The 12,610-nt window shown below is 42.7% G+C and overlaps 1 protein-coding gene across 2 annotated transcripts in view; it reads right to left on the bottom strand.

Annotated features, from left to right (window-relative positions):
* LOC115463310 overlaps positions 1-11,929 on the bottom strand; it is a 136,167-nt gene extending 124,238 nt beyond the window's left edge. For both annotated transcript variants that reach the window (XM_030193698.1, XM_030193699.1), the window contains exons 1-2: positions 11,868-11,929; positions 160-2,333 (exon numbers count right to left, since the gene is read on the bottom strand). In XM_030193698.1, coding sequence (XP_030049558.1) covers positions 160-847 — 688 coding nt within the window. In that variant the 5' untranslated portion in view covers positions 848-2,333; positions 11,868-11,929. The remainder of the gene's footprint in view (positions 1-159; positions 2,334-11,867) is intronic.
* Positions 11,930-12,610: the final 681 nt, after the last annotated feature.

Below are 12,610 nucleotides of genomic sequence, written 5' to 3'. Positions count from 1 at the left end.
ATAACCATTAATGGCAGATGGCAGATATATGACACTTGAAATCCATACCACAAAGAAATTACAAATTAAGAAATATTTCAAAGAAGAACTAATAGCTATATATATAACATTTTTTAAAAATTCTGTGAAGTCCAAATTAAATTTCAATGATTTAGTTACCTATAGGAGCTTTTTGTCTTGTTATCTTTGTTTCACTACTTTTCTTCAGGTCATCCAAAAACAGCTCCAGAAAATCAGTCTTTCCAAGTGATCTTTCTCCAACTATTCCTTGACTCTTAAGGTGAGTGATTTCTTGCTCTACATCAGTGTTTTTGTTGCCAAACAGTTCTATTTCATCAACCCTATAATCACATATACTACTTTCTTGAGTCACATCTTGGTCAGACATCCAGTCATGAGAAAACAGTTTATCAGGCTTTTTAGAAAAACTGTTCTCCTTGGAGAAACTAATTAATTCTTTGTAATGTAAGGCCTGATTATCTGATGCTTGACTTTTATCCCGAGACACATTTAATTGATTCAAATGAAAATATCTTTCCAGAGCACTAGCATCACAGCCTGAATTTATCTCTGGATTCTCCTTGTGGTCACTTGCATTTGTCTCTAATTTGGGGATTTCATTTAAAATCTTCATTGACTTTTTTGAGGATTCAGTGATAGCATTTGAAACAATATAATCATCTGTTAAACTGTTTTGAATCATCTTTGATGTATGCTCAATGTTAGCAGGTTGTGGTAAAATGCCAATCAAAACACAACCACATTCAATGCACCAGTTCGAATCTAAACTGTTCTCACTTGTACATTTAGGGCAAACTTTAAGTAGCATATCTTTCAAAGGCATCATTGGTACAGACCCGTTACGATGAAAGACAGAATCTTTATCAGAGCCTATTTGGCTGTTGTCATTGACATTATACTCATCAAATCCTGATAAGCTGACATCACTCTGATTGCCATTTTTTCAGTCAGATTTTCATTAAATAGGACCTACAAGTATTTTCATCACAAATGAATGCTGGTTTATGTCTTTGCTCTATACATACCCAAGGTGTGCCAAAATCTGTAGTTATATTCTCCAATGCATCATTTTTTAAAGAGCAGGCTATAGGCCTATCTTTATGTTGTTTCGTAATGATGTCTGGAACTAACTGCATAACAGCAGAACTGTTAGACCTGAAAGCAGATTTAAAATCCCCATACATATTTTCATCATTTGCAATTGTGTACTTTTCTTCTCCAGTGCACTCTTCATTTGTCCTAGTCAAATTCCTCCTTGAAAGAACACTGCTTTCAAAGATGGAGGAATACAAACTGGATGAAAGTTTTCCTTCAGATTCTGAAATATTGTATTTAGATTCAGTAAAGTCTTTGCTCTCTGTGCCAAATATTATTAGTTTATCTGTTCTTGGTTCCCTGCCCAAATGTTCATCATCTGAATTATCGTCAAGTGGAACCCAGAAATTGTTATCCTGTGTTGGACTTATGGCATCAATCAAATAATTGTCCTTAGCACCACCAGTTTTGGTAAGCAATAGTTTTGGTTCCCAGAAATCTCTCTAGAATCCAGAGGAATCTTCCCAATGAATGTCTTTTCCTTTGTATCTTCATTCTGCAATTTGTGCTGATGCTTATTTAAAAAAACACTTGGTGTCTCCTGAAATGCAATTTTCTGTATCTTTCAGGTTTATACTATAGTAAGTGTTAGCTTCTGCACTGAGATCATAATTATGTGGCCACACTGGCAAAGGAATATATAAGTGTCTAGAGTTTTCTCTTCTACAATTTGGTTCTCTTCTATTTCCATCAAATTGAGACACAGATTCTGAAAAGATAGAATTTTTCTGTACATGATCCTCACGATTCTTCTTGAGAAATTCCTGTGCCCAATTCATTACATGCTTGAGCTTCTGTATTTCTGGCACGGATGCATTTTCAAGAAAGCTATAATCAAGTTCTAAATTAAAACTTCTTTGCACTTTTCTAAATGCTTCTTGATCTGTGCTTACTGTTTCCTGATTCATTCCACAAAACCTTGGCTCAGGTGATTCCTGAGCTGAAAGTCTGACTCCACTTTTTTCATCATTTTTTTGCTGAAAATCGTTTAACCTGAAAATGTGGTTTTGCTCTTTGGTGTTCACTACAGAATTCAAGGCTGGACTTGAGTTTGCATTCATATTAACAGTAGGGTTGTTTTTATTTCTTCCTTTAGTGAAGTAAGCCAAGCGTTTGGCTCTTATAAATTTGAGATCTCTTGTGCATGGTGTATCAGTTTCATTAATGATCTCAGAATAAGGGTGTCCAGCTGAATTTCCAGTTACTTCTTCCTCCATCTATATATAAAAAAGTCAAGATACATTAATATTTCAGTGTAAAACGTTTACCAAAATTATTTTCAATTCACGATAGTGCATATTTGAATTCGATTTATTGCAGAAAAAACATAAAGACCCTCTAGACAGAATGTTATACATGGAAATCATGTGAATTCAGACATCATATGAGGCATTGCCAAGACTGCCTATAAACAGGAGCTTCCTTTTGCATGCAATTGCAACCTAATGTATATTTATTTACTTATATTCACTTGATATTCCATGAAGTATATGTTTATGTTTATTGAGTTCTTGATATACTGCCTTTCAGAATGGAAATCAAAGTGTTTTACAAACAAAAATTGTGAAAAAGAAAAGAACTACAGTTTAGTGACAAGACAGGTGAAATGAAAAAGAAGAGGAGGGAAGTTCACGATGGACACAGAAAGGGCTCATTACAAAGCACCAGTCAGACCATACCTACAACCCATCGTGGAAGGCCAAAGTGAATAGATGATACTTCAAAAGGAACCTAAATCAGGAATATCATTGCTCAGCCTGGATATCTGGAGGGAAGGAGTTCCAGAGAGAAGGTGCAATATAAAAGAAAGCAGTGTTGCGCGTAGATTCCAGTCTACAGAAATAAACAGAAGTAATGGCAAGTTGGTGTTCAATAGTGGAACACAGAGCACAGGAGTGCCTATATGTAGAAGGGGAATAACATGATCGTGACAGTAGACATGGGACAGCAATCGTACAGATGTGTTTTGGACAGTCTACAGATTGTTTAAGGAGAATGGCAGGTAGACCAGATGGACTATTACAATAGTCGAACATAGATGTCACAAGAGAGTAGAGAAGTGTAGCATAGGCACGGTCATCTAAATAGGGACAGATGGACCGGATATAGCATAAAGGAAACAAGACTTCATGTAGATTGAAGGACAATTGTGAATCTATGATCACTCCAAAATATTTAATGGAGTCCACTACGGCCAATGGGGAACCATGAAGAGTAGGAACAGTGGAAGAGTGAGAAGGAGGGCCTATAATCCAAAAGGGCCACAGTTTTTAATGGATTAACAATAAGCCTGTTGGAAAGCAGCCAATTGTCTACGGTGTCCAAGTAAGATTGATGAGTACGAATTTACAGTTCTTAGGATTAAATAGTACAAATCTCACATGGGGGTATAAAACCAAGGAGGTTCGATTAACAGGAGATGGCAAGAGCATTCTTGGCCCAATATCAGACCTGAAGCCAGTAGGTGTAGGCTTGTTACCCTATAATTACCTTGTTTTGAGTGTAACAAGATGGCGGCAGCTGCATTGGGGAGAATTAAAACCTCCTTGGGAGGACAGGTTTCAGTCTTGTGACATCACGATATCTCCTTTACATCAAATGTCCTTGCATAACACCTAGGTGGGAGTGAATATTAAAACCTACTGCCACTGAATGGATAAAAGTTAAGGAAATTAGAACATAATGCAGCCAGTGGTCAAATAAAACTAGGAAGTAGCCACTTCACAATAAACTTGAACAAAATAAAAGGCAATTTTATACATAAAAATGCTTAGTACGGAGGCACGGTAGAAGATAAACTAAAGTGTAAAACTTCTGAAAAAGTACCTTAAAAAAAAATCACGATTTTAAAGGGCCAGTACATAAAAACAAAGTGAAAAATAAAAATAGAAAAGAGGGAAAATAAAGTAAAACTTCTAGCTTCAAATCTTCAGTGAAAGTTTGATGGATACTGCTTCCCTGATTAAAAGGCTTCAAATCATGCCAAAAATGGAAATGCAATCTTGCGTGGGGTCAAATTAAAAAAAAAACATTAAAAAATGCGAAGAAAGCTACATTTTTAAAAAAGAGGGCCCATCCTTCACTTCCTTCAGTAAGCACAAGCTGTCAACTGCAGCGTGCCCCATCCGAAATAACCTCCAACACGGGAACCACAAACTGATTAAGTGTCTGCTCTCTGGGGAAAGCACCGGCACCATTCTCAGCGGGAAAGGTATGTGCCTTGCCCTCCCATTTCCCCATCGGGTCCGGCACCTGGAGCAGCAGTCCCAAATCAGCAGAGCTCAAACCACTGCATCTGATCATGTCGCCATCTTGACTCCCATCAAACAACGTTTACAGGATACTAATCTTCTCATACAAATAAGCCCTTGCCTTGAATATACCAAAGTGTTACCATAGCTCAGTTATTCTTTCTGGATCACAGGTACTTTATTACTTAGGTAAACAAATAAATATATTAAATTCCAGGACCATTTCTCAGCACATATTCACATGTTGAAATAAGAACTCCTTTTTTGTATACAGAAAAAAAAACTTTTATACACAGAAAAATGTACTTTACTGAAAAGGGCAGCTACCCTCAGAAAAACAAAAACAAAAACAAAAATTTAAGCAGAAAAAAACAATTATCCCCTATCTCCAAGATCTAAGTGAACATATTTGGTGGGGTGAGATCAATTAACAACTAAAACACAAATTCTGTCATTAGAGTGAAGACTTCAGAGAAAAAGGGAGTCCTGGAAAGTAAACCAATATATTCATTCATTATCTCTGATGTATTTTCTGATTAGCAAGAAAAAACAATTATACACAAATTTATGCTGGTTAGTTTAAATTACAGGGATAGTGGCAAGTACCTGGAAGAGTTTTGATATACACTTTTCAGATAAGTTGTTTTATGGGGGTTTTTTTTGTTTGTTTGGTTTCTATTTTACATTATTCTTTTTGTATTTTGAAATAAAAAGTTTATTTTTTTTATACACTAGTATTATTGTTTTGGGATCTTGGATTCTGCTCTGCATGAACCCTGTAGGCAGGTTGCTATTCTGAAGTTTCTATGGGTAAATCAGTTCTTATCTGCTAATTTTCTTTCCATGAGTTCCTCCGGACCAGTCTAAGTGCTTGGGTTTGTGCTGTCCAGCCAGCAGGTGGAGACTGAGAAACTACTGAGCTGTTACTTCATTGCTTAACAACTCTGTGTAACTCTCTAGCCAGTCAGTATTTATCATAATAAAGTAGTAGAGCAAAGGCAATTAAAAGAAAACTTCCCCTAGGAACTAATGAACTGTTCAACAGAGAACAAATAATGAAGGATATAGCCTTGCAGAGTAAAGATCAAACTGGAATGACAAACAAGTTAAATTCAAATCTTTACTTTTAAGGAGATAGAAACATTTATGCTAAAAACACAGCTGGGTTCCAGACTAATCTGAAGGGACTCGGGGAAAGAAAATTAGCATGTAAAAACAAATTTACCCTTTCTCATCATCCCACCAGACCAGTACAGACACTCGGGATGTACCAAAGTAGTACTTTCCAAGAATGGTACACTGAAATCCCTACCACTAACACTTTGGCCCCAAGGGCCTCATCACTTTGAGTTTGAACAAGCCATCTGTAGTAATGGACAAAGAAAGCATAGATTTCTAGGCTGCCACTTTGCAAATTCCATGAGGGGGGACTAAGGAGTGCTCAACTCAAAAAGTGAAAGGAAGAACCACAAAAAGTGAAGGAACAGCAATCCCTATGATCATAGTAAGCGAACCAGAAGAGTAGAGTGAAGGGGCTGGCACATCCAAAAAAAACACAAGGAAGACAAGAAAGATCTTGTATGTAAAATTTACTGAAGGTACACCAAAAAAGACTCGACACAGCAGGCGTATTTTGCGCATCAGCGCCTGCTTTGGAAGTCTTACAATTTGGTGTATATTGTTATGCGAGGAGCTCTGCATAGCTTAGGTCCCACGGAGACCGAGAAACCCGTGCTCCTCCATCTTCTACGTCTAAGGGAAGGGCGTGGCTTATATATACACGATATCCACATGCAATCTGCACGTGCAACAGCTTTTTTTAACCATTGTTGCCATTTTTTTTACCGCTGTTATCAGCTTTTTTATATTTTTGTCACTGTTGCCTGTGAGAAACCACAAACGCACACACACAGCACAATATACGCATATATAAGACGACCCAGCAACACGTACATAGCATATTTATATTGACAGCAAAATACACGTACATATAAGATGGCCTAACATATACATGACATATTTAACACACACATGTCAATTAACATTTGACAGCAAACAGCTCCACCAAGAAGCCAATGTCACACTACAATAGCTCCAAACCTCCTCGCTCGTTAAAGGGGGCAGTCCTTTTTCTGGGCTTTGCTCGGAAATAGCTGTGCATCCCTTGTAGTGCTCATTTCAATACTAAACAGCTTATTGGAATAAATTAGGAATTTGATCAGCAAGGGAGAAACAACAATTTGTATTTCTCACCTCACTTATGCATTTGCCACTTGTTGTTTCTCCCTTGCTGATCCAATTCTTTTTCTCTTTGTTTGCATATTCCGTTTCTTCCTTCCCTTTTGGAACTGATGGATTTTCACACATTGTCCAAGTTTAATGATGGAACTGGATTCTGGAACTTTTCTTTCATATTTCAACACCTTTTGTGCACTGGGATTTGATGATGCCATTAGGTAAGCCTGGAGGCCTATGATAGTAGATCGATAAATGCATCAGTGCAGTGAGAAATACAAATTGTTACTCCAGGAACCATTCGTGGATCAATATCGGACACATGAATAGTTAAGGAGAGGTAAATTGAAACATAGGGATGAGTGTTTGATAGTAGTAGCCCAGGACAGTGGATTACGGACAAGATGGTTTACAGCAAGCAACTGTAGATTCTGTAAGAAAGAGCTAGAAACAGTTACTTATCTTGTGGCTGGCTGCAAAGTGCTGATTGCTGAACATTTTTATACAGAATGGCACAACAAAGTAGCATTCATTGGAAACCCTGTGTAAGCATTACATCAGTATACCAGAAAAGCATTGGGGTCATGACCCTTAAGAGAACTGTGGAAAACGAAGAGGTTTTGATCATCTGGGTCATCCCCATCCCGAATAATAAAAAGCTGGATGCCAGAAAACCATATATTGTAGTAAAAGAAAACAAAAACACCAGAACGACATTGATTATAGAGGTACTAGTAAAAAAGGCCCGTTTCCGAAACCAATGAAACGGGCGTTGGCATGTGGGTTTTTGTGTGTGTGTGTGTGTGTATGTGTCACAGAGTTATTTTGTGTGTGTGTGTGTGTGTGTGTGTGTGAGTGTGTGAGGGTGGGGTGTGTGTGCAGGTTGTTGATGTGTGTCTTTTTTTTTTGCTTGGGGGGTTGGGGGATGTGCTGTGCTATGCTGGCAAAGTGGGATGGATTGGTGTGTGGCTTTGAGGGTGTGTGTCTGTTGTATTGTGTGTGTGTGTGTGTGTGTGTGTGGTTTTGTCTGTCAAGGAGGTTTGTGGAGGGGGGTCTTTCTGTTGGTGAAATGTAAATGTGGTTGTAGGGGGGTCAGCCTTTGCTGAGTGGTGGATGTTTTTTCCGTTTTTGTTTTTTTTTTGTGTGTTGTGCTGAGGCAGCAGTGTAGTTTTAGATGGGCGGAAGGTAGAGGAGCACGTTCTTGGTCTGTCGGTATTTTTTGGCCATTTCAGGGCTGCTGTAGGGGAACACTGGAATAGAAATGTGCTGTCGGAAGCAGCGCCGTCTTTTTCCGTTGGGCTGGGGTTCTGGGCATCCTAGAGGTGGGAGACGGCTTGCCTGAGGACAGGGATGGTTGTTTTAAGTTGGCGGAAGGGAGAAGAGCACGGTCTCGGGCCATCGGGTGGTGATCCAGTATGTTCGGTCCATTTCAGGCCGGCTGCAGGGGAATGCTGGAACATGCGCTGCGGGAAGCTGCGCCGTCTTTTTCCGGGTGCTCGGGGAATCCCCGAGGTGGGAGACAGCTTGCCTGAGGCTGGGGATGGTTGGGCAGGGCCGCTTTGGCAAAAGGGGAAGAGGAAGGGGGTGGGGAGTTACCTGTAGCTGCGTGAGAAAACGGGATTCTTTGTTTTGTATTATTAGTTTGCATTTCTGTTGAAGAAAGAGTGGATGCCTTTTGAATGATGGAGGTGGTGCGTCGGTGTACAGTTGTTTCGTTAGTTTGGCAGCCAGTCTCCAGCGATTCCTAGGCAGGGAAGGAGTAGGGAAACATGCTCCGCGTGTTTCCCTACTCCTCCCCCTTCCTTGCTCGCTGTTTGCTGCTGGCTGGGTCGCAGATAATCCTTCCAGCTAGGCCGCAGCTTGTCCTGTTCGCCCACGTCCCAGATGGTGACGGGCACGTTGTTTTCCGGCTCCTCTGTCTCCATGTCAAGCGATCCCAAATATAGTCTTTGCTATGGGCCCTCTGGCACTCTTCAGTACTGGCATTAGGCATTTAAAATTTTTTCCCCCCCCCCCCCCCCCCCCGGTCTATTTTTGCACATACCCACAGCAGGAATATTCTTCTCTCGTTCCAGTGGTGGTTCTGTGCTCTCCATGCTGCACAGATAATGAGCCATTCTGCTGGGGAATGCTCCTCCCTTATTGTCACGTAGTTTCCTCTGATTGGTCCGTCTTACGTTGCCTAGTGTTGCCTGGGAACTGTGTTGTGATGGTCCTTTGTGTTTCAGAATGTTGAGGGTGTTTTTTCTGATTGGTCCGTCATGCGAGGGCGGGGCAGAGAGACATGGTCAGTGTTGTGGCTTCACCACCATGAATCCATGAGTGACTGAGTGACTTCAGAACGTTGTCTTCAGAACGTTCAGGGTGAGTTTTATTATAGTAGATAGGTCCCAAGCGATTACTCGGTGAATCGCACGGCGTGAGGGAAGATCCTCAAGTACCAATAAATGAAGTACGACACTAAGAAGATGTAGCAGAAAGATACAGAAATATTTCCCATCGTTTTGGGTGCCATACGCTTGATTAAAAAGAACTTCCAAGCACACCTAGATAAGTTGCCTGTACATATTGCATCTTATGAACTCCAGAAAGAAGCTCTCTTTGGCATGATGCAAGTACTATGGCAAGCATTAGCAGTAAATTTGAGAGACTGAGATCATATTCCACATACCCTGGCTTAGAAATTAGGTTCATTCCTGTCATAATATGAGCAAAACTAACCCACTTAGAGAAATTGCCCCAGAGAAAAACCTTGCATGGCAACCTGGACTACTCTTACTGATTACAAGTTTCAAACCTGTGCTAATTTAACCATTCTCCTACATATAGCAAGCCCAAGAATTCTGCAAAAGTATTTCAATCAGAGGCGTAGCTAGCTGGGATGCGAGGGGGGGCACCTACTCCCTCAGATTTTGAATAAATGGTATCTATGTGGATCAGCCACCCTTCATATTTTGGACTTTTCAAGTATTCTAGAAAATTTATGTGACTATCAAAGAGTAATATGGACTTTTCTAATTTTTGAGACAGAATGTAAAGAAACTTAAGGCCTGTACACATCACTCGGCCTTCATCCATATCAAACATATAAATGGCAAGTGACCGACTCACCTGCAAATGCACAGTAGAGACTTCCCTCTCTGTCCCGCCCCTGCGTCAAGACGTGATGACAGAACAGAGAGGGAAACTGCGCTGAGGAGTGCACCACACGGAAGGGGAGGGAGGGAACCGTTGAGGTCGCTACCGCTCCCCCCCCCCGAGGTCGCCGCCGGCCCCCCTCCACCCGGGCCAGGCCCTCTTTTCTCCATTGAACTTACAGCGCCAAAACCACAGCAGGCAGATCAGCTTCCGTCGGCCTTCCTTCCCTGCCTGTGTCCCGCCCTTGCAAACGTTACGTCACACAAGGGCGCCGGGTGGGACACAGGCAGGGAAGGAAGGCAGAAAGAAGGCGATCTGCCTGCTGCGGTTTCGGAGGTGAGGCACTGTACGTTTAATGGAGAGGAGAGGGCCCGGCCCCGGGTAGAGGGGGCGGCGGCGACCCCAACCTTGGGGGGGGAGGGAGGGCAGGAGAAATGCTGGACATGGAGGTCTCAGAAGGAGCGGGGCTTTGGAGCTGGCTGGGAGGGAGGGACTGAGGAGGGGCCTTGGAACTGGGAGGGAGGGCGGGGGTCTTGGAGCTGGGAGGGGAGGGGGCCTTGGAACTGAGAGGGAGGGACAGAGGGCCTTGGAGCTGGCAGGGAAGGAGGGAGGATGCTGGACATGGGAGGTCAGAAGGGAGGGGGAGGGGGCCTTGGAGCTGGGAGGGATGGACAGAGGGGGGCCTTGGAGCTGGATGGGAGGGAGGGATGGAGGGGTCCTTGGAACTGGGAGCGGGGGGCCTTGGAGCTGGGAGAAGGGGAGGGACTGGGGCCTTGGAGCTGGGAGGGAGGGATGGAGGGGAGCCTTGGAGCTGGGAAGAGGGGGGGTCTTGGAGCTGGGAGGGAGGGACAGAGGACCTTGAAGCTGGCAGGGAAGGAGGGAGGGAGGGCGGAGGGCCTTGCAGCTGGGAGGGGAGGGGGGAGGGAATGGGGCCTTGGAGCTGAGAGGGAGGGAGTTAGTCATCAAAATAGAACATACCAATACTCGCCCGTTTTAACGGGCTTAACGGCTAGTTTAACTATAAAGAGCCTTGGTCTACCCTGTAGTAAAACACAAGTCTAGGAATAAACCACAACTTTATCATTGTACTCCACCAAATGAAATGTCTAAATCCAAATTTGTACATTATAACTGTTTTGTTAACAAACCTGAAGGCTGTGCCTATTATCTAACTGTTTTAACGCACCTATGGGTTCTCATTATTAGCTCTGTTTATTAAGTCTCAAACACAGCTCTGCAGATGTAGAATGATATTGTTATTTTAACACCTACCTAACATCTCTGTAGAATATCACTGTTATGTGCTATCTAGCACATAAGTCTACTGGCACACTTTCCTGTAGTCATTCAGGGGTCCTTTACTAAGCCGCAGTAAAACATGGCCTGCGGTAGTGCGAGCGCATCTTTTGGGCGCGTGCTGGGCCATTTTTCACTGCATCTAGGAAAAGGGGCCTTTTTTAGGGGCTGAAAAATGGACGTACGCTAAAATTGAAACCAGCACACGTTCATTTTTGGCCTGAGACCTTACCGCTACCCACTGACCTAGCAGTAAGCATGCAGCGCGCGTCAACTACTGTTTACCACCAGGTAAGCGGTCTGCGGTAGAAAATGGAAAACTATTTTCTACTGCGGGATTCGTCACGCCCCAAATTCTGAATTACCATCTGGCTCACACTCTAGCCGGGCGGTAGTGCCAATTTGGCATGCACTGTACGCGCCTAGACCCTTACACAACTTTGTAAAAGGGCCCCTCACTGCTGCCCACTGCTCACACCACTTGTGCCGAAACCGTGAAGCAGCACGCCGTAGCCACATGGTAAACAGAAAAGGTTTGGAATTGCTTAGGATTAAAAAAAAAAAAAGAATAAGCACAATTAATGTTAAAATATTTATATACACATGTGCATGCCTAATAATACACAGACTCCGTGCGCTATGACTGGAGGCAAAGGTGCCTGGACCCCCGGGAAGGGGGAGGAGAGAGATGAATTTTAAAGGTTTTCTAAGAGGGTCCTGGAGGATCTGATCCCCGCTGTATCCGTCTTTTACCCTTTGCCGCGAGGGAAGCGACCTTCCTCAGACCCTCACGCAGGAGTCGCGCGACGCGCTGTGCAAGAGGTGCCCTACCTGCGGGAAGTGCTGAAGCTTCTACCAGGCCTGCTCTGCTTCTCTCCTTCGCTCGCTCTTGGAACCCTCCGTAATCAAACGGTTACCCTGGCAACTGACGAGGTCTGAGTGAGGGCGGGGCAGGAAGCTACCGAATGAGAGGCTCCTCTGAGGTGAAAAAAACAAAACATACACCACCACCACCACACAGCGAAAGACAGAACTATTATTGTGGTGGCAAGGAAAGTAGAGCTGTGTGGTGTGCTCCTATTCCGGAGCTAAAGACGTAACCTGGTGAGAGGACAGGAGAGTTTCCCGTTAAATGGTACAATGTTATCAGCTTAAGATTTGTTGGTATGATAATATGCATGTAGGTGGTACTTAAAGTGGCTGTAAGATAACCGGTATGTACAAAAAAAACCCGACTTAAAATTAACATATTTACACAACTATCAAGTTACGTATTTCTAGAAGGGACATTCTAGGCACATCATCACGTGCATTGTGAGACTTACATAACTGATTTCAAAGGGTTGTAGAATTAAGGCCTGCAAATATCACACACTGATTTGGGATTTTAAATCACTAATCTTAAATTCTTAAACTAGATAACTTGGCAGCTCAGTGTTCTTCTGTTTGTGGTGTAGTAATTAGTGCCATTAAGGTATGGCAAATTTGCCACCGGGATGAGTGGGTTTGTTGCAGGGGCGGACTGACCATTCAGGCAACTGGGCAGTGCTCGAAGGCCCAGAGGCTCTGTCTAG

Source organism: Microcaecilia unicolor, chromosome 2, assembly GCF_901765095.1.
Source record: "Microcaecilia unicolor chromosome 2, aMicUni1.1, whole genome shotgun sequence".
Lineage (NCBI taxonomy): Eukaryota > Metazoa > Chordata > Amphibia > Gymnophiona > Siphonopidae > Microcaecilia > Microcaecilia unicolor.
This window is presented reverse-complemented; position numbering and strand designations above follow the sequence as displayed.